Source organism: Triturus cristatus, chromosome 8, assembly GCF_964204655.1.
Source record: "Triturus cristatus chromosome 8, aTriCri1.1, whole genome shotgun sequence".
Taxonomy (NCBI): Eukaryota; Metazoa; Chordata; class Amphibia; order Caudata; family Salamandridae; genus Triturus; species Triturus cristatus.
The window spans coordinates 1,671,572,629-1,671,593,535 of record NC_140591.1 but is presented as its reverse complement, the minus strand read 5'-3'; the positions used below and the strand labels follow the sequence as shown (position 1 = coordinate 1,671,593,535).

At 43.5% G+C, this 20,907-nt stretch overlaps 1 protein-coding gene across 1 annotated transcript in view; it reads right to left on the bottom strand.

Moving 5' to 3' along the window:
• The window catches only part of LOC146808558 (vomeronasal type-2 receptor 1-like), a 73,336-nt gene that overhangs the window by 23,225 nt on the left and 29,204 nt on the right, over positions 1-20,907 (bottom strand). Inside the window, exons 3-4 of the mRNA XM_085624006.1 lie at positions 18,733-19,024; positions 11,954-12,796 (exon numbers count right to left, since the gene is read on the bottom strand). Coding sequence (XP_085480132.1) covers positions 11,954-12,796; positions 18,733-19,024 — 1,135 coding nt within the window. The remainder of the gene's footprint in view (positions 1-11,953; positions 12,797-18,732; positions 19,025-20,907) is intronic.

Genomic DNA, 20,907 nt, shown 5'->3' with positions numbered 1-20,907 from the left:
GAGATGTCATCAGAGATGTCATCAATGATGTAATTGAACATGTGATGAGTGATGTAATATGTAAGTTCATACGCAGTGCATTCAAGGCGCGCAAGTTATAGTTAGTTCACTAACTTGCAATTACAGAATTTCAGTGTTTATTTGGTTTAAACATTATTCTATCAGTGACATTATCGCCTAACTATAACGTCCCTTTAACATGAGAAATATAGTCCGATATTACCATCTTGGCGTTACAGAACTCCGAGATGGTAATAGAGGACAATATTTCATATTACCAGTCAGTTTTGTTTATATTACATTTTTATTATTTTTATACTGTATAGTTACATTGGAAAAGTGTTTTTATTAAACAGGGCAATCAGTGTTGAAAATAGCATATGCAATTCTGAAGTATACTGTTTGAAATCCTGGTCATGCCGTATACAGGTATACAGGCATTACTACAAGAGTAGAGCATTCTCCATGTACTCCCATGCATTGATGCTAATGCAGATGAGGAAACTTTGCTTTTATAATAACATCCATAAATGTGAAGACCAGTATTCTACACAAATATCGGTGACTGTGATGTGCACTTGTTTTGACCCCAGATGCACCAATATATATGTATCTATATGTATATACATACATGTGGTCACCACTATGTGGTTATTGTAGGGTCAGATGCATAGAAAAAAGAATTTTTTGATTTGCTAATAACTTTTGCGCCGTTTGATTAAACTTCACAAACTTTTCCAAAAATAGTTCATGCACATCAGCTCCTGCTTGAAAATCTTAGGGGTGATCCATCAGGTGGCAAATGAGAAAAAGAGGAGGGGGGTCCCAAAGCGCATGTTTTCATGCAATTTCAGACAAGAATTTTAGTCAGTGCTTCTGAAAGCAAGATCTTTACTGAAAGGAGTGCTTTTTTCAGTTTGGTGTGATGTGATGTGTCCTGGAAATGAATTTTTAAAAAAGGCATAAGGTGGCAGGGTGAGCACACCCTGACTCCAAAGTGCAGGTGGGGAAGGGGTCCCTTGACTGCTGGCCACATCATTGACAGCATGTTGTGGCAGCCATTACAGATTCTAGGACATGATTCCAGTTGAAATACATTATAATGAAAGCTTCTTTTTTAGCATCACAAAAGGAGCACATCTAAAGGGTTATAACCGATTTTACCCACAATATAAGCCATTTGTTAATACTCTAAGATACTTTTACTCTGTGTAAAATGTTGATTATCTGCAGAGATTTAATGGATCATGTTTTAGAGACAACTGGTTTCTCTCATGATTTCCTCATAGAGGTTATGGAAGATGCTATAGAATCTAAAACAAGAGAATATTTTCTGTAAATTCACACTATCTCCCTCAGCAATGTGAGATTAAAGTCTTATATTCTGAGTAAAACATGTATCCCAGCAGCAGCAGCAATATCGGTCAGCTGGTTCCCCAGGGCTCTACAGGAGCGTCTCACAGTATTCTAATGAACAACTAGAGCACTACATTTGTTACGTTATGTTATACAGATTTGTAACATGCGCAGTTACCCAGGAGGGTATCCTGGTGCTGAGGTGTGAGTCTAGCCATAGCTACGGCCTACTGGGACAACTCAAAAAGCCAGGTCTTCGGTTATTTGTAGAATTCAAGAAGCGAGGAGGAGGCTCTTTTGTGATAATAAATAACTCATGATGATAATTAATTAAAAAATGACAATTTATGTAAACATTTGAGTCATAGAGACTGCTTTCAATGATGTTAAAAATGGTGCTTCGTGGTTAGTGCAAAATTGCCTGTGCGATGTGTCATCAGGTGTTTAATACGTAAAAAAACATTTACATAAGCACATAAACAATACTTTTCCAAAAATGCCTGGTCAAGAACAAAGTTCAGTGAGTTTAAATACTTGGGACTGTGCACTTGATTCACATATCTCTTGACCCAACATAATGTCTTTGGATCCAGGCAACAAAAGGCTTCCATCCACATTTCGACTCTCCTAGAAACCGTGCCAGAAGTACATCATAATGTTGTCTTCATCAGGACAATCAATAGGAACACTCTGCATATTAAACATGTGTCATAATCTCCTGTAAGTGTGAACTATTCACTACCATAAATGAGATAGGAAAAAGGGACTCACAAAGTCATCTTGATAAACAACAGTATAGGAATTACTGTGTTTTTGCAGTGGTATCGGAATGACGCGTGTTACTTTGCTCTTCTTGGTGACATTATTCTTTTTGGGTTCCAATAGATTCTCTCTAAGACCTGTGAGTTGGCACTTGAACGCAAGGATTTCAGTCATAAGTGTAAGAAGTTCACCACGCAAGACTACACCAATTGTAACAGTACAGATGTCATCTACACCAGTGGTTCCAAATCTATGGTCCGGGTACCTCTGTAGGTCTACAAAGCCTACTTAGAGGGTCTTTGACTGCTTGGAAAACGAAAGGATAGTAACAGATAAATAAACTATATGTAAATAAAGCAGCACCATGTAAAATTAAAAAATGTAAAATGTTTTAAAAATGTGAAGCACTTTAAAATTGGAGGGTGTATCAAGTTTGCACCACGCAACATGGTTCATTTGTGACGCAAACCCCTAAGTCAGACTTTTGAAGCCACACAAAGCCACTTTGTATACCTCAGAGTGGTTTAAAAATCTGGAGTAACGCAATACAGTGCAAACTGCTGCATTGAGTTACTCTGCCCTGGGAAGGAGTTCCGTGTGCGTTGTGTGGGGGATGCACTAAATTCTTACACCATCTAAGGGGAGGTGTAACGAGGAGAAATATATCTATTTCTTCTTGTTTCTTCCTCTTTCCATATATGCTGCATTCTGCAGCACACATAGGAAGAGGAATATGCCTCCCAGGATGGTTTTTGTGCCGGAATGTGCACCTTCCTGCACAAAAACCAAATTCTGCATGCAAAACCGGCACCCTTGCACAAGGGTGCCTGCATAGGTGCGAGGCTGCCAAAAAGGGCGCCAGCACAGATGAAAGGACAGACATTTACCACATTGCCCATAATACGGCACGTTCCTGCCCTTTTCCTGTCATGCAGTTCAGCACAGCAAAGTGACTTGCTGCGCTGCGTCACAAGCTCATAAATGAGCCCGTACGTTAGTATCCTTAGAAAAATTAGTGGGAGAACTGCAAATTCATCAAACTGAATATAGTATGGATGATGAGTGGCTTCAGTTGAATTTAGAAAAGCTCCACCCTTTCATGAAAATTACACAAAGTTGGTTTTTGTTTATATTTTTGTGAATGATATAAAATATTTCATTATTTGTGTATTTGTTAAATGTTTGTTTCTGTATTTGTGTTTATTGTGTTTCTATTCATATCCTTGAAATTGCTCAGGCCGGGGTCCCCGGCTTCTATTAATGACTTAGTGGGGGGTCCCCGTATTCAAATAATGATTCACTGAGGGTTGTTGGGTACCAGTAATGATTAAGTGGGTGTCCACAGAAGGAAAAAGCTTAAGAACCACTGATCTACAGTATTAAATGTTCTTGTGGACTGGCTGATGTGGGTCAAACTAGACAAAAAGTCAAAGTCAGAATCTTGCAACATTGCAGTCGCATCAGATGTGAGACTCGGGAGCACCCCTAGTTGAACATGTATCTAGCACCAACCACATGCTGATGAGGTAAGGTGGATTGTGCTTAAAAATGTTAAAACTCCAGGAGGTGGTGATCTCATTGCTAAAATGAAGCTAAGATCATGTAAATGGATACACCACTGCACATAATGGCCTTAATGAATTGGAATAAATTAATTGACAAGTGGCTACTTTCAATAATGGTTAACTAAGGGCTCATGTATTACTAGCACCTTTATATTCATTATTATCTGTTAATTTTCTGTTTTTGATGCCAACTTTCTTATTCCTATTATGTGTATGTCTTAATGTGTTTGCGCCTTACATTGGTGGGGACATTTGTTTTGTCTCATTGGTTCAATTTGCCTGCTTATAGTGGTTATGCCTGTGATTGATACTGGCTTTTTCTGAAATTTTCTACTTTTGTGCCCATGCCTGGTAAGCCATGGATTATTAGAATTTCTTTCCACTATTTGAAAAGAGGTGATTCTTCTTCCTCTCCATTCTTTATTGAATGTTACCCCCAGATGTGTCAGTGCTAGCTCTGTTGGCCACCAGGTGGAGTCTCACAGTAATGTGCTCTTACTGAACATAATAATTTCTGGCATATTATTCATAGTTTTTCTTCGCCCTTGTACCGTGCCAGGTAATGCTAGGGCGACGCAAAACCTAGGTGAAATTTACCGGGCTACACAAGACCACCTTGCATGACCCTGCGGTGCTTGGTAAACCTAGAGTACATCAAGGCATCGCAAGTCGCAGCTTTGCGTTCCTCTGCCCCAGAGAGGCAATGGCTGGATGTTCCCATGCATCCACCCATTGATTTGGCGCATTTCCTGATTTACTATGAGTAGTAGACCTGGGAATTCGTCAAAATGCTACACCTTCCTAGGGGAGGTGCAACAAGGAGCAATATCTTTATCCCTCCTCTTTTTTTCCTCTTTCTACATGTACAGCACACGTAGCAAGAATACAAAACTTCAAAAGATTGTTTCTGTGCAGGAAGGTGTACCTTCCTGCTCAAAAACAACCCTACCTGCAACCATTGTGCAAGGGAGCCTGCGTTGGCACTAGGCTACTGTCAAGAGACTGAACTGATTCCAACTGGTTCCACAGGAGCAGATGAGTATCCTCCTGATGCCCTCCGATGCCTACTGACAAGGAGAAACATTCCAGTTTGCCAGCACACACCAGCAGGATGGGAGAGACAAGAGAGCGACTGCCTGGGTTCCGGACGCCGCCTTCCACTACGCTCTCAATATCTTCTAGTGTGTCCTTCTCTGTTCCTCTAAAAAGAATAACATTCATAAGCATTATATCACTTTTCCTCTATCAAGCTAAAATCAGAACTAAATTAATACTAATGACTGTAAACTTAAATTCTCAATATACCTAAAGCCCTTGAGGCACAAGCATGTCTCTCATATACTTCTAGGAGACTTTCTTGAATAGAGTTCAGTAGAAAGAAGGCTCTAGAAGAATTAAAATATTGGAAAACGAATTATCAAGAATTCTGGAAGGTATTTATTTTCAGATGAAGATGAAGAATATTTCAGGATACTTTTCCAAATGAGCCTTTATGTCTTGTCTTAGTTTTTCCTCATATTTCATCTCATGCAATTACTGTGTAAGGGAAAATGTTCAGAAAAGCCTTACTTGCAGCTTGAAGTTATGTAGTTCAGAATTTTCTGACAGTCCATTGAAAAACTGACCATTTATTGCCCTCAGAACGGTCTTCTTGTGCTGCTGTCAAAACACTTGACAGGCGCTCACAGGAAATCACTATGGCTAAAAGAGGAGAATACTCCTTGGTGTGAACACCAGCCTACAAGAGCAGGTGGAACAAAAAGGGAGTGACTGAAATTCCTATCAGAATGACAGGGGCGAAAACAAGACAATGCTCCTCTCAGTCGAACAAAATTCGAAGTGCGCCGCAAGAGATTCGTGCAGGCGTGATCAAAGCTGGAAAAATCAAAAAAGGGGCTGAGGCATAGAACACTAACAGAATCGGTCTTTGAGTTGGCAGCCATTTTGTAAGTCTGCAATCCCTCTGCAGCAAAACATCTTCAGAAGATGGCAAAGGAAAAACCGAACAAACGGTAATTGTTCTCTCCAACGTGGGTATTTCTAGACCTTATAACATTGGTTGGCATAGTTTTTTCTGACAGCCACGTAAAGTGCACCTGCGTAAGAACAGAGCAGGCATGCGCCGTATCTTAATAGATACGGTGCATACTTGCCCTCTCCCTTTCACACAGTGCAGCAAGATGTCTTGCTGTGTTGCATGTTATGTTATGTTATGTTATTGAGTTTTGTATAGCGCGGCAATTACCCGGAGGTGTCCTGGCGCTGTCTAGAAAGATCCTGAGGATCCTCAGTCAAGGGCAATGTATGGATGGATGACCGGGAATATTCATTACGGAACAACCAGGTCTTAAGTTCCTTTCTGAATGACAGCAGATCCGTCACGGTCCTGAGGTACGGAGGAAGTTCATTCCAAGCTTTGGCAGCCCCGTAGATAAAGCTCCTGCCTCCCCAGCGAGCTTTCCTAATGCATGAACAAATGATACATTTGGCCCATAGTGTTTATCCAGTGGGCACTGAACTTGATCCAGGTTCTGGGTGTCTTTTCTGTGAGGAAAACAATGAGATGAGTGTCATTGACGTAGGAGAGGATGTTGATGTTGTCATAAGAACGAATGATGCTGGCTAGAGGGATCGCGTATGCGTTCATAAGGGTTGGGCTCAGGGAGGATCCGTGAATAACTCTGCAGATGAGTTTGCTGATGTCCGAGGTGTACGGTGCCAGGTTGGCTGACTGGGCCCTTCCAGTCAAGAAGGAGCAGATCCTTCAGAGTGCATGTTCTTGGATTCTGATCTCATGTGGGCTTTGGGGTAGAAGACTGTGTCAAATGCTGCAGAGAGATCCGGGAGGATGAGGGCCGCTGTGTCTTCTACGTGCCGAGGACAAAGACATTGTTACTTATGACTAAAGTATGGCAGACCCGAAGCCATCTTGAGTGAATCAAAGCTTTAAAACTTAAAACATTTCCTTTAGAAATGTACAAAATGGGGGGAGGGGTTTGTTTTGTCATAAAAATTAAGGTTAGGGCTGCAGAAAGCAAATCCAAAAATGCATTTTGTATGAGTTCTCAAAGATCTTACTCATCCATTTCATTATTCGGTCTATTAATTTGGGTAAGCATCTTATTGGGGTATCAGATTAGGTGTATAGAAACTAAGTCCCCAGATTTGCAGAGACTAGTAGTCAGAGGGTCTTCTGGGGGGGCGGACTTTAGAGATTTTTAATATCTATGTTAGATCCCCGAAAGGGGGCGCGCCCTCATTGACCCTACTGGGCTTAGAGGATGCACTCAGATCCTGTAGGTCAGCAACGTATATTATGATAGCAGGGGACTTTAACTGCACCTTTGAACCCCTAGCAGAGGATGACATATTAGGCTCTCAAGAAGAAGATGTTAGGAGAGGCATTCCACCCCTGTTAATACCACCTATTAAGAGCTGGACCCAAAGTGCTATCCATTTAAATGTCCTAACCCTGGAATATGGTGTGAGGGCAGTAAATGGACGGTCAAAGTCGGACTCCTGTGGGGCCCACACCTTCAATAGGGTAGGTCATTCATCTCGAATTGACTATATCCTGCTGAATTTCAAGCTCTGGGGGCATTTGTTGGATATGGCAGTCCTCCCTTCGTCTGACAGCGATCATAATCCGCTGTCTTTGTCACTGTCCCCAATGTGGACGGTTGGGGAGAAACTGCAAGCCCCCCAGGCGTGGAAGTCAACAAGCGATGTTTGTCCCTCGAATTGCGGTAGGCGCCTAAAATGGAAAAATGTAGCTTTCGATGAGGGCAAGATCGTGGCAATAAGATCAATCATGGCTAACGCCTTGTCCAGACTAGATTCCCTTGCGACGAATGTTCATGAGATTTCCACTCTGTTTAGCCATACTACCAAAGAATTAGGTGACCTCTTCACTGTGCGAAATCCAGGTTATCGGGCCAACAAGATGGGGCGCCCTAAGGGTAACCCTGGTTGGTATTCTGCTCCCTGCAGAAGTGCGAAAAGGGACTTAATCAATGCAGTTAAACTTAAGGATACCGAATTGATTAGTACAGCCAGAAAGTTGTACAGGGGTGCTATTGGTAAGGCGAAGAAAGAGTGGGAAAATCAGTTCTGGTGTGATCTAAAACTGGCAAGTGCTGGGAGGGACTCGAAGGGTTTTTGGGATTTAATTAGAACCAGGGACACACCCATAGATTCCCATATAACATGCAATATCCCTGAGGCGTCATGGTTTGACCATTTTTCCAACCTTTATACTGTGGCTACGGGGGTTGGGGTAGATCCAGCTGAAACTTTTTCGGTTGATTTTTTCGGGCTGAGTGAGGACCTCCTGTTTACAGGGAAGGAAGTAGAGGTTGCGATTTCGTGTCTTGTCCCAAATAAAGCTGCGGGGCCGGATGGGCTACCCGGGGATTTGATCCGCATTAATATATTAGAATGGGGAAAGCTCATTGCATCATTACTTAATGCAAGTTTTTATGATGCACCTCTCCCAGAATCCAGGATGGGCGCTGAGGTCGTCCCGATTTTCAAAAAAGGGAGTCGGGACGACCCAGCTAATTATCGCCCTATAAGCCTACTGGATTAATCGCAAAAAGTGGCAGGAAAGGTGGTTTTAGGGAGGATGCTCCAGTGGGTAGAGGAGAATAGGATACTTTCTGATTTCCAGGCGGGCTTTAGGTCAGGTACTGGGACCATTGAGCAGTCATTCCGTCTGCTGTTGTTATACTGGAAGGTGGTTGTGCTGGGCAAAGGCAGTCTGTATCTTGCCTTTATAGATTTACGGACTGCCTTTGACCTAGTGCCCCGCAGCCGCTTATGGAGGGTGTTGTCAGATTTAGGTATGCCACCGTACTTATTATCTTTGATAATTAAGTTCCATGCAGAAAACTTTGCACAGGTTCGGTGGGGCAATCAGGGCCAAAAGACCGCCCGAATAACTGTAAATAGAGGTGTCCGTCAGGGCTGTGTTTTAGCCCCCACTCTGTTTTCATTGTACGTCAATGGAGTGGTGGAGCATCTCTTACAAAATCCTTCAGATGCTCCATCCCTGGCGGGCAGGAGAATACCCACTCTATTATTTGCAGACGACACCCTCTTGATCTCTAAGACCCCAGTTGGACTGCAGTGCCTCCTTGATCGGTTCCAAACTTTTTGTAATTTGAGGGGATTAGAAATTAACACGGGAAAGACCAAATATTTGGTCTTGAATCCCCCCCAAAAAAGGGGTTGGCCACCTGCACTGAACTCAGTGTCCCTACAAAGAGTCAAGGAGTTTGACTATTTAGGAATCCGCCTCTCTGACACCATGAGGTGGAATTGTCATCTCCACAAAATGCTGCTAAGTCATAAAAGGGTGGTGGGGGCACTGCTCAAAGAACAACGGTCCTCCACCCTCAAACCGATTGCCCCAGTACTTGACATCTACAAGGCAAGAGGGGTGAGTGCGGCGCTTTACGGAGCAGAGCTTTGGGGGGCGCAGAATGTGGATCAGTTGACCCGTTGAGAAAATACGTTTTTGAAGGATTTAATGGGCCTCCCTTATAGTACCCCCACCCTTCCCTTACTCCTTGACATGGGCTGCTGTCCTATTAAAGACCAGGCAAGGTTGCGCCCTCTACTCCTCTGGGCCCGCATATGGAGAGTTCCGGAGCTTGTTAGTTATGAAGAGGGGCTAAATGAGGTTTTATCAATGCTTGGTTGGCATAAAATAGGATGGTTGAGGGATGTTAAGCGGTTGCTGGGCGAGTTGGGTCTTGGAGGGGCCTGGCAGTCCAGGACCGCACCATCCAAGTCTGTCCTGAAAAAACTGTACTGGAAATGGGTAATGGAGTCCAGAAACTCTAATCCCAATCTATGTAGACCTTCTGCTGAATTCCTATTAGTAAAGGAGGTGGCACTACTTGAGCCTTATCTCGATATCATTTCAAAATTTAGAGATAGGGCTTTATATTTTAAATTTAGGATAGGTGTGCTGCCCGTCTGTGAGTTGACCGCAGGATGGAAGGTACCAGCACAGACTACTCCTTTCTGCCCTTTCTGTGAGACCAGGATTGAGTCGGTTTCCCACCTTTTATTTGAATGTCCTGCATATAAAGCTCCTCGCCTCAGGTGGCTGAAACCCCTATGTAAAGCGCTAGGCACAAGACAATGTAGAGAGGCTCTCCGTATTTTAAAATCCGACACACGCCCTTTATTCGCCTGTGGTATGGCGAAGTTCTTAAATCGGGCATGGTCGATCAGATCAAAAAGGCTTTTGTATGTTGTTTAATTATGGTTTTAAAAATTGGAATTTTTATGTAATTTATCTATGCCATTCGTATTTTGAACCTGCATAATTGTTTTCTTATGAATTGGCCTTTTATTTTATTTTTAAAAATAGATGTATTGTATTGCTTTTAAAGATATGTTTTATATCGAAATAAAGCCAACTTTGACTGACTGACTAAAACATTCTGAGATTGAGACTGAAACATGTACCTTCAATACCAGCAGCAGCCTGCCAATTAATTCCCTGGTGATCATCAACTTTCCCAGAGTGTTCTAATGAAGAACTACATTTACTGTATTTATGACAAAAGTGTGGCATGCCTGAATGCCGTCATGATGGCATTCAGGATTTTAACGCTCTTGTTGTTCATTAGAACACTGTGGGTAGGGAGGGAGGAAGCAGGGGCTCAGACTTGGACAGCGGGGGGCAGGTGAGAGCAGGAGAGGAGGCATCATGCTGCCCATGCTGGTCAGACAAGAGGGGCAAGACAAAGACCATACAGTGCAGCCAGGATGGGCAGTGGCAGAAAAACGGAGTATGGAGGGCAGGGGCAGTGTGACAAGGGCGGCAAAAGAACCATGCAGAACAGAAGAGAAAGGCTGTGGCAACATAGCAAACCATCAAGGGCTGAGGAAGCACAATGCACCATGAAGGGCAGGAGGGAGGTGATAGTCGCACATGGAGGAAAGCTGGAAGGTGGTCAGGAGCAAAGACAGCATGGTGACCACTCAGGGAAGGTTAGAGGGGTGGGGGCAGCACAACAGACCAAATATGGAAGGCAGGAGGGTTAGCGGCAGCACAACGGACCATGTTGGCCAAAAGGAGGGGGCTTGAGCATAGACAGAGGCAAATGCACTGGGCTCAGACAACATATGGCATGGGGAAGGGGCAAAGGCAGCAAGCTTACTATGCGGGTCAAACGCAGAGGGTAAGTGAATGGTCAGTACAATAGACCGCATAACCCCCTCTACCTTTAAATAAAACTGCCCTGGGTAATGGGATCCCTGGGGCCCAAAGGCCGACCCTACTCAGCATATGCCAAAGGCCGTGCACAGTGTGGGGTTGGTAGCCTGTGGGGGATGGCTACCTGCAACAGGGGTTGGTCACAGGCCAGGCCCTGTGACCAATGCTCGCCGTGCACCGCCGAAGACAGCATGGGGATTGCTGTCTACTGGGAGGTTAGGCACTGGGCACTGTGGCTGACTCCACCGATGCACCCGGCTGAAGACTGTGGGTAGCATGGGATTGGCTGCCGATGAGGGGTGGTTGGCCATGCGCATCAGGGGTTTGGCTTTACGTATAGTAGAAAAATATTAATCAGGTCGAAAATCACCCTAGATATTGACTGATAAAATCAAAGGTTAAAGGAGGGTATAGTTAGATGAATATGTCAGTGCCAACTGAACATTTTGAACTAAAAAAAACACAGAACTTCACCAGTTAGAGTTAGCACAGCTACTGTATTGTGCACCTCCGCCATGCACTGCTTATGACCTTACATTTTATATCACTCATGACATGGCTATGACATCATTTATTACATCACTGATGACATATATAGATAGATATGACCATTACGTGAGTGATATTAACCACCAAATTACTGCTGCACCATAGCTATTGATGCTACCATTATTCACTGGTATAGAGAAATATTTATTATTGTACAGGCAGGTCAAAAACACTGTGCACCTTTACAAACTTTTGGCATCCCAGAAACAAACACGCCAACACCTTACTCATACTTGCCGTTTCCCAAGCCCGTGTATCATCTGAAGTGAAACGTTTCACTAGAGAGTGTTCCAGGATTTATATGAGAACCTCTATGGAAAATAACTGCACACTGAGCAATTGAAAAATGTGAACAGTCTTCACATTCCCCTTCATACCTTCTCCATTCAAACAGGGATGCGTGCGGTGGATGTCTCACTAGAGCCTAGAGCCCTTATTCTTTGTCTGTTCCAGGACTGTAAGGGATTAATGGTTTTTGCTCATTTACCTGCCAGGGTTGAATATTGCTGATATCAGCACAGGCTTCACTGTTGAGAGGAGCATGACCAGGTATACAAGACATCAAAGAATTCAAAGAGTGAGCCAAGGCGTGCACTGCCAGGTAGGTGTGGTATGTGTAACTGAGGTCAGACAGTTCAAACACCTCGGTGACCATACTGGCCAAGGTTTGGTTCTCTGAGCACAGAACTGACATCTTGTTCTTCTGTACCATGGCCATTGTCTCCACCTCCTCAGACTCCAGCCACTTGCAGCCAAACACTTTCTCCCAGAATGGTTTGATAAAGATATCCCTTGGATCTCTTAAAGGATGAAGGTGAGTAAGAAACTCCTGAAAATGTTCCATCTTTGCTACATGGGGAGAAAGTCCTAGGGAACCGTTAAATAATGTCCAGGTTTCTTTAGAGAAGAGTCCAGGTGTCAGAGTGAATGATGCGGAGAAGACAAATACTTTATCCATCACCTTGCATGCAAGGAATACTTCCATGAGCATCTTGACATGGACTTCCGAGCTGTGAACAATGATCACTTTCACACCGTGCCACTGGGTAACTTCGACGATATGTTGGAGCTTTTCTATGGCATACATGAGGTGGACCTTTTCCATGAAAGCCACACATCCCCCATTTTCCTCAATTACCCTCTTCATGTCTTGTCCTCCCTTCACTCCCAGGTCATCATCAGAGATGATCATCCCAATCCAGGTCCAGCCAAAGTGACCCATTAACCGGGCTAGAGCAATATTCTGGAAGGAGCTGCTCGGCACCGTACGTAGGAAAGATGGGAACTGGAGCTTGTCGCTTAGTGTGGAGAGCACCGACCCATAGCTGATCTGCAGTGAATGAGATGCGTTTAGTAAATATATATTTTTGGATAACTAGAAAGCTATTACATGGATCCATGAAGTAAGAGAGATATTTATAAGTATGCATTGCCTGCTGTTGAGTATGTGTCGGTGTGCCTTATAACATGCTGCATGAAAACACAACCAGGAAAAGGGGGCATGTTCCCACAAAATGCATTGAAGTTACTGCTGGAGGGGCACTGAAGCCATGGGGCAAAGAGGTGTCAATCTGCAACAGGGGTCTGTCCTAAGAGAAGATGCTGGACAAAGACTGATGGATTTTTAAGCGTAATACTTGACAACAAAGGGAAAAGACTATTAATGTTGAATGTTGCCTATGTAAATTGAAATTACAATAAAAGAAGAATTTAAGTACAAGGTGCTTAAATATTCCAATATGTATTCATCATCAAACAGGATATCATACATCATCCTGTCTACACACCCTTGTGAGGCACAGAACCAACTCTGGCTAATATAAAAGAAGGCCTCCTTGTTACCCTTGAAGGTAAGTGAAAAGCCTTGATGTCCTTTGATTTAGTGTAAGCATGGGACACAGTGCACCCCAACGTTCTCTGAGGGAGGCTTTTGGGACAGGGAGGCAATCAGGAATGACCCGTATGCACACTTCACAAAGTTCTTAGGTCAAAACAGCCACTGGTTGCAGAAAAAAATAATTGTTTACATGGAATAAAGACTGAAGCTGCATTTGTAGTAGGGGGTCAGGGTGGAGCCACTTTTACAAGTTTGGGCATCCCACTGATATACAGTCCAAACATACTGGTCATTTTAGATTCAGACTTCAATTTCACTCCTTAAATCAATGCCCTGGTCAAGGGAACAATCCTTCAACTCTACGTCTCCTTGAGAAAAGTCTCCTAGTCCCTGAGTAAACATCTGGGCAATTGCAATGTAGTGGAAACCAGTCTCTTAAAAACACGGCCCAAAGAACAAACATTATACAAAGAAAACATAATCAGGCAGGTTAAATGTGTCTACTGAGTAGGAAATGTGATCAGGTCAAGCAAGGTTCATCTTCCACTCCATAGGGAGGGATTTCCTACTGCCAGATGTAGGACTTCCCAGACACCTGGCTGAACGCAGCCCTCTTTACATAGGGTTGTGCTCAATTCCTTCCCTGTCTTTTGCTTCTTTTCTAGCTCCCCTAAATGACCTCGGGGACAAGTCCAGGCTGTTCAAACTGCTGTTTAATAGAAATATAAAATATGAACTCTTAATGTAACACAATAATAATGGCAGTCATCTTTGTGCTGAACAATCCTGTATACATTAAAGGTCACTAAGGTCAAAAGGTTAACTCTGTAGAGACTGGATTTGCAGCCCCTACTTAACTTTGTTTGTTAGGTTCCTGGGCAGCTCTTGAATGCCCCTATATCTCAGGTCTTTCTTGAGTTTTTCACCCATGATGTATAACCTCTGGCACATGTACCTGCAGACCATACATACTAACTCGTTCTTTATTACATTCAAATGTTTGCTTTATGTGATCTCATTTTGGTGTGATACTGCATGTCTTTTTTTCTTACCAAGAAATGACTTGTACAAATCACTGGCTGTAGGGTTACCCTTCCAATGCACATTAGTGTGTGTGTACAGAGCTGTGTATCTCTAGAGCCGCATTGCCAGCCCCCCAAATATCACTTGTTACTCTCTACTGGAGAAGCTCAGCAATCCTAGAACACGTGTCTAGAGATGCACAGCACTGTTTGCACCAGAAATGGTGAATACTAAAGAGTTTCAACTGAAGTGAGTGTCATGCACTGCATTTACCACAATGCGTCTGGGAGTGTGCTGGTGCCAGGCAGTGTGCTCTCTCCTCCTTTGGATTTTAATTTACAATTCAGATTAGTAGAAGAAGTATTTCTCTATCTGACCTCAACCTGAAATTATCACTTCTTAGGTGCAATTTGGTGATCCAGTGTTAGTCAATGGGAGAGGTAGCCGTGCTACAGTGAAAACTGAATGTCAGAGTTTTTGACTGCTAGGACATGTAAAACGTAAGTACAAAAGTCTTAGTTTTTGAATACCATGCACCCTGCCCTAGCAGCCTTTAGGGTCTAAGAGATGCCTTATAGGTATTAAAAAGGAAGGGTGAGGCCTGGCAACATTTTCTATTTTGCCAGGTTGACATGACAGTTTAAAACTGCACTACAGTCTGAAGTGGCAGGCCTGAGACATGTCTTAAAGTGCGACCTTAGTCGGTGGCACGATGAGTGCTGCAGCCCACTAACAGCATTTAACTTACGTGTCCTGGGTACATGCAGTACCATATACTAGGGACTTATAAGTAAATTAAAGGAGCCAATTAAGTTAATACCAATTCTACCATGATGAAAGGGAGAGAGCACATGCATTTTACAACTGATTAACAGGGGTAAGGTGCGCAGAGTCATAATGGCATCAAACAAGTGTTCAGCCAAAACAGGGAAGTGAAGGCACAATGTCTGAGGGAATACAACACCAAGATGTCAGGTATAACACTATCTACCAATCAAATCATATATATCTGTCTTTGCAAGCCTCCCTATTTGTAAGAACATTTTACCTAAAGTATTACTGAAAAGGCATTAGCAAAGTTCAGAAGCTGGCAGCCCATGCCAGACCGATTGGCTTTTTTAGGTCTAGTGTTAGTCAAGTATTTTTGATTTTTACTATAAATGACATGTCTAACATAGTTACTTGTAGGGGATTCACCATGATCTCCTCCATTACTCTGTTGTTGTGTCATTCACATGTATTCATTCAGACACTGAAACACACATCATTGGTCAATGGGTGGGCCCCCTTCAGCCACTGGCCGAGTTTACTTTTAGTGGCGGCATGCTGCCCTGTCACAAAGAACGCAGTCACACACACAGCTGCCTGCTTCTGTGTCAGGGGCTACTATGTTAATGTGCGTTTTTCTTAAACCCAAAACAATTTTTGCCTGTAGCTAATGGTGTTTTTTGAGGTTGATGAGAACCCGGATGGTTCTCCAAGAATAAAGTTGTGCACTCACCATGACACAGCAAAACAAGAATCTGCAAAACCTAAAAAGGCTGCAGGCCAACATCAGACCTACTGGCTTTGCCAGTGCTTGCATATACTCATAAGTAACAATAACAATTGGTGCTCTCGTTATGTTCTTTAAACATTTACATGTCTCATGCATTTTGCTGATTTGAATCAATAATGGAAATATTATTTAGGTTCACTAAAATTTCAAATGTACAAAACTAGTGCTGGAGCAGAGTTTTCAGTTTGAAAATTCTGGGGCTTTTGAAGCTCTGGCATGTCTATTCGTTGTACTAAAGTAATAATAATTAATAATTAATTATTAGTCTTGTGCAAGTGCGTTTATATTAATCAATCCGTTTGTTTTAACAAGAAAGAGTTACACGTGAATGTGCTTAAATGTGCTGACTGATAATAACGCGTGTGTTAAATGTGTTTTCATGTTTAAACGTTGCTATGTGCTGTTTATTTTTGAGCACAAAACGCTTTTGAATTAATGCTTTTTATGTTGTGAGAGCTAGATAAATGCATACACTTAAGGGTATTAGTGGGGTTAACACTGTTTAATCATTATGCTGTAGTAACGTTGTTTTTATTTCTTTTAATTGAGATGGTCTATTATGGCCTATGGAGGCCTAGTCCATGATGGCTGATTTTGTGAGCCTGGCCTCGAGTGAATATGTGAAAACTGAGACGAGGGAGACCCCTGCTGGAAATGGTTTTGAAGCTAACTGACCATGGTCCTTGTCGAGAAACTTTCCATGAGGACAGCAGCAGTTTTTGGGAGATCTCCAAGTGAAATGAAAGTGTCCTTGGCAGCCTTGGGAAACAAAGGAGCCTTAGAGGGAAACTCTGAACTGTGGCTCGATAGCCGAGGAGAAGCCGGATTAATGTGATACATGTTTTATTTTCTTGGTTCCTGTTCCGTAGTTTTCGCTATGTGTATTTTTCCTGAGCGGAGATTCATAAATGTAGCAATGTTACATCCTTTCCTTCTCGCTCTGCTCAGCAAGTCCGGCGGACATTATGATTTTTCCTATGTTCCAATGTATCTTTCCTTTGTTCAATTTATTATAAAAACTGTTAGCTTAGAGAGGGTTCTCCCCACCCCATTTGCCACTTACCATTTTGCCTTTGCTGCGTGATGAACTTGCGTTGCTGAGGATTGATGCTGACGGGACTTCGTCTTGAGAGACATTTACCGAGAGACTTGTCCTGACCTGTTCTGACATTTAGCTAGAATAGGTAACTATGAGAAATGATTTACTCTGATTGAATTTCTTTGACTAATCTTAGATAAAGCAATATAATTTTAAACATGGTGTTGGATATTCATTTTTGTCAATTATTGGGTTTGCGTTATTGATTACTGTTGTATATATTGTATAGACTATACTTAGGGACAGTCACAAAACCAGGTCTTATCGGCCTCGATATAGATGCAGGGTGTTTAGGAGTGTTTTCTTCCACAGGTTTATTGGTGGTAGAGTATTTGAGCGTATGTTAGTGAAATGGGCCCTAGCGTATGATGAATGTATGTGCGTGTAACTGTGAGATTACTCTATCTGTGGTAGTGGGAATATTGTATACACCCTGATCTCTATCACTAGCATTCATTCTCAAAGATGCCACCATCTGAGCCGAGGCTTAGGATGTATGCTAGAGCTGGAGACAAGTGAGCACCTCCCATGGGTGTGGGTGTGCAGGCTAAAACTATGGCCAGTGGTTGTGCAGAGGGTCTGAGACATTGGGGTGAGGGGATCAACATGGGGTCTTGCTTCTCAGGGCAGTGGGCGTCCCTGGCTGGCATGTAGGTGTCCCTGGAGGACACCACTTTACAACTGAAGGAGTCCAGGAATCAGAGGCCCCACAAACTGTTGACAAAAAACAAGAAGACAAGAGAACTTTCAGGACAAAGAAGTTGAACCCATTCCCCTTCCTGCTGGGACTAGCAGTCTGCAATTGAATGCTGTGATTTATAAGACAGAATGGGTTCCTCTGTTAGCAAACAATGAGTGTCTTCCTACCTTCCAGTCAGTGAGCTCACCAAATGTCCTGTTAAGAAACACAATAAGTGGAGCACAGAAAGAAAGCTCTTTAAAAGGCTGTCCTCCACACACAGCAACCTCTTCCATTCCATTGACTTCCATTGTCTTCTGATGCACGCTTCACCCTCGTACTTATAATATCTAATCGTTCAAGGGCCGGGGCAAGAAACGATAGCGACAGTGAACCATCCCATGTGTCATCTGACCGAACCCCAACTGATGGAGAAACCCACTCACACTGAAGTGGTGGTGCTAACCACACAGCTCCTTGAAAGGCACCTACACAGGCTGCCGAGCCCAAGCAGAACTGGCCCGTGAAACTGTGACAATGGTTATTCAAAATTTAAGAGTGAATGTGTTGTCAGTACCAACCTGCAAGGGTCCAACAAACCCCACCCCAGGTGGAGGTTAGAACTGTGTCTCCTCCTCCAGCCATTCCCTTGAGGCCAGATGTAGATGACCTTGGTGGTAGACATGCTGCTGGCGACAGAATATTATCGCCAAATGTGAAGGACCTTTCTGGTGGATATACCACTGGCTCCCACAATCTATTTTAGGCAGATGTAAAGGACCTTGATGGTGGACATGCTGCTGGTGTCCACAATCTATTATTAGCATTGCTCAGTGGGCCAGCCAAGTTCTCTCAGAAGCTGTGCAGTTTTACTGTCAATGACTCAAACTTTTACCCCCAAACTATCCTGAGATTGTGACTTCTAACATCCTGAATGCTCTTGCCTGCCCATATGTTCTTCCTGGTTTAGTTACAGTTTTTTCTAAACTTCTTGGTCTTATTGTTGGTCCACCTGTCAGTTGTGCACCCACCCACAAAGCACGTCAATCCCACAGTTGTGTTCTGTTTACCTGTGGAACATGGAACAGACCTAAAATCCTGGCTATTGGGACTGAAATAGAGGACATAAGTTCCCCAATAACTCCAGCAGGCATTGCCCCAGAATGGCAATGGTACCCAGGGACTGGCTGCTGGCTCCCCGAGAGCAGATCCAGGATCCCTCCGATGGCTTTGATCTCCGAAAAGCAGGAATCATAGATCTGGAACCCGAGGGTGATGTTTGGCAGCAGGTCTGGAGTATGGTTAATTTCTTCTATGGCGAAGACCATGGCCAGCACGTCCCGGTAGTAGCGGACATGGAACCTGTAGGGTGAAGCAACAGGCAGTTAGTTCCATGTGCACTGTGGCAGTAGAATTAATGAAATCTTACGCTTTGAAGATATAGGGGGGCATATATACAAGCCCCTATCGCCATGGGAACGCCATTTTTTGTGACGTTTCCATGGCGATAGGGGCTTCACCTTATTTACAAGGCAGTGTTAAGCCACTTAACAAGGCTTAACGCTGCCTTGTAAATAAGGCCCCCTTTCATGCTATGCTTAGCATAAAAGTGGTGGGCAGTGGGTGTTGCAATGTGCGTTCCACCGTAACTTCCATTGATTTGGACGCTGCCCCTTATTTACAAGGGCAGCGTAAATAGGAGGCAGCACCAAAATTAAGACCAGGGAAAACCTAGTCCTAAGTTGGTGACTCCAGGAGAAATGCTATATTTCTCCTTGTGTTTGCTTTTTCCATGTGTGCTGCCTTGTGTACCACGCATGGAAAAAGCCAAAAGCCTTTTATTCTTTATGTACAGGATGGTCCCCCTTCCTGCACATAATCCTTAACCCGTATACCGCGGCAGAAAAACCACCGCGGTGCAGGCGTTTCCGTGCGCGGGCGGGGCCGCGTTGGCCAATGGACGTGCGCACACTACGGAGGTAGTGCTCGCGACGGCCGTTGGCCAACGCATGCAGGGAAAGGGTTAAAAGAATGACATTTTGTGACTTCCATGAGTGCTGCATTAAGCAGCACTCATAGAAGTGCCAAAATGGCATTTCAAGATTATTCATGTACAGGAAGGGACACCTTCCTGCACATAAACAATATTTCCCCTGCACGCAGACACTATGGTGCAAGGGTGCCTGCGTTGGCGCTACACTGCTAAGTGTAGCGCCAGTGCTGGGGGAAACGCAAGGCGGCACCATATCCTTGTAAGTAAGCCTTGCGTTTCTGAAGTGGCGGACTGAGGCGTTAAGCCATGACGACAAACGCCTCACTCCGCCACTTCTGTTGTACATATCCCCCAAGTTGTATTCATAGACATAAAACCAAGCTACATCTGGATTAGCGATGCAATTGATACGGAATTAATACATTTTACAAAAACATTTTAGGCTGGAAAGGGCAATGGACACAGTATTGGCAGATTTACCAAAGCTTTGCTATGTCCAGACCTCACACCTATCTAAATATTTATATCAAAATGTTAAAATCAGCTCTCGTTCTTATTTTCATTGATTGGGTTATTAATATTAACATCATTTAACTAGTTCATATGTGAGTTAAAGCGCCCATAAAATTTCAAAGTGCTGCGGGGCGCTACATGATAAGGTAGTAGTGGGCTTAGTAAGTGTCAGAGGTCACTCAAACAGGTAACGTGCAGAATGGGGTACTCTGTGAAGTAATTCAGGGGTATTTCAATGGGATATCTGAGCAGTGGGGGCAGGAGGGTCGTTGAAGGGCTAAAGTTATTCCTGTAAGTTGTATGAGGCTCTTGGAAGGGCCATAGTGTCTGTTGGGTTGGGGAGTCTCATTCAAGGTTATTATGACATAAGTTCTTTTGCATGAGCAATGTGTTTGTCAGGCCCTTCTCAAACAGTTCAAAGATTATTTTATATTAGATTTCAGGTTGGAGTGTGGTCCATTCTATTGCTAGATCCCATGATTTTTCATTCGATTTTTCACATATTTGATGCAATCTAAATGTGTCTCTTTCTTGAAAAACAAGGCTCTTACTTTCAAATCCTAATTCGAAGCTAGGGGTTGGAGATGTTCTCAAAAGGTGTGGTGCATTGCTTGACTGAGCAGAGCTCACCTCTCCATGCCATCTTGACCAGGGTGGGAGTCCGCTGTGCTGTCAGCCGTCTGCCGGGTATGGCTTACAGGACCGGTCGGTCTCTGGCAGTGGGATCCTGCCTCTGGAA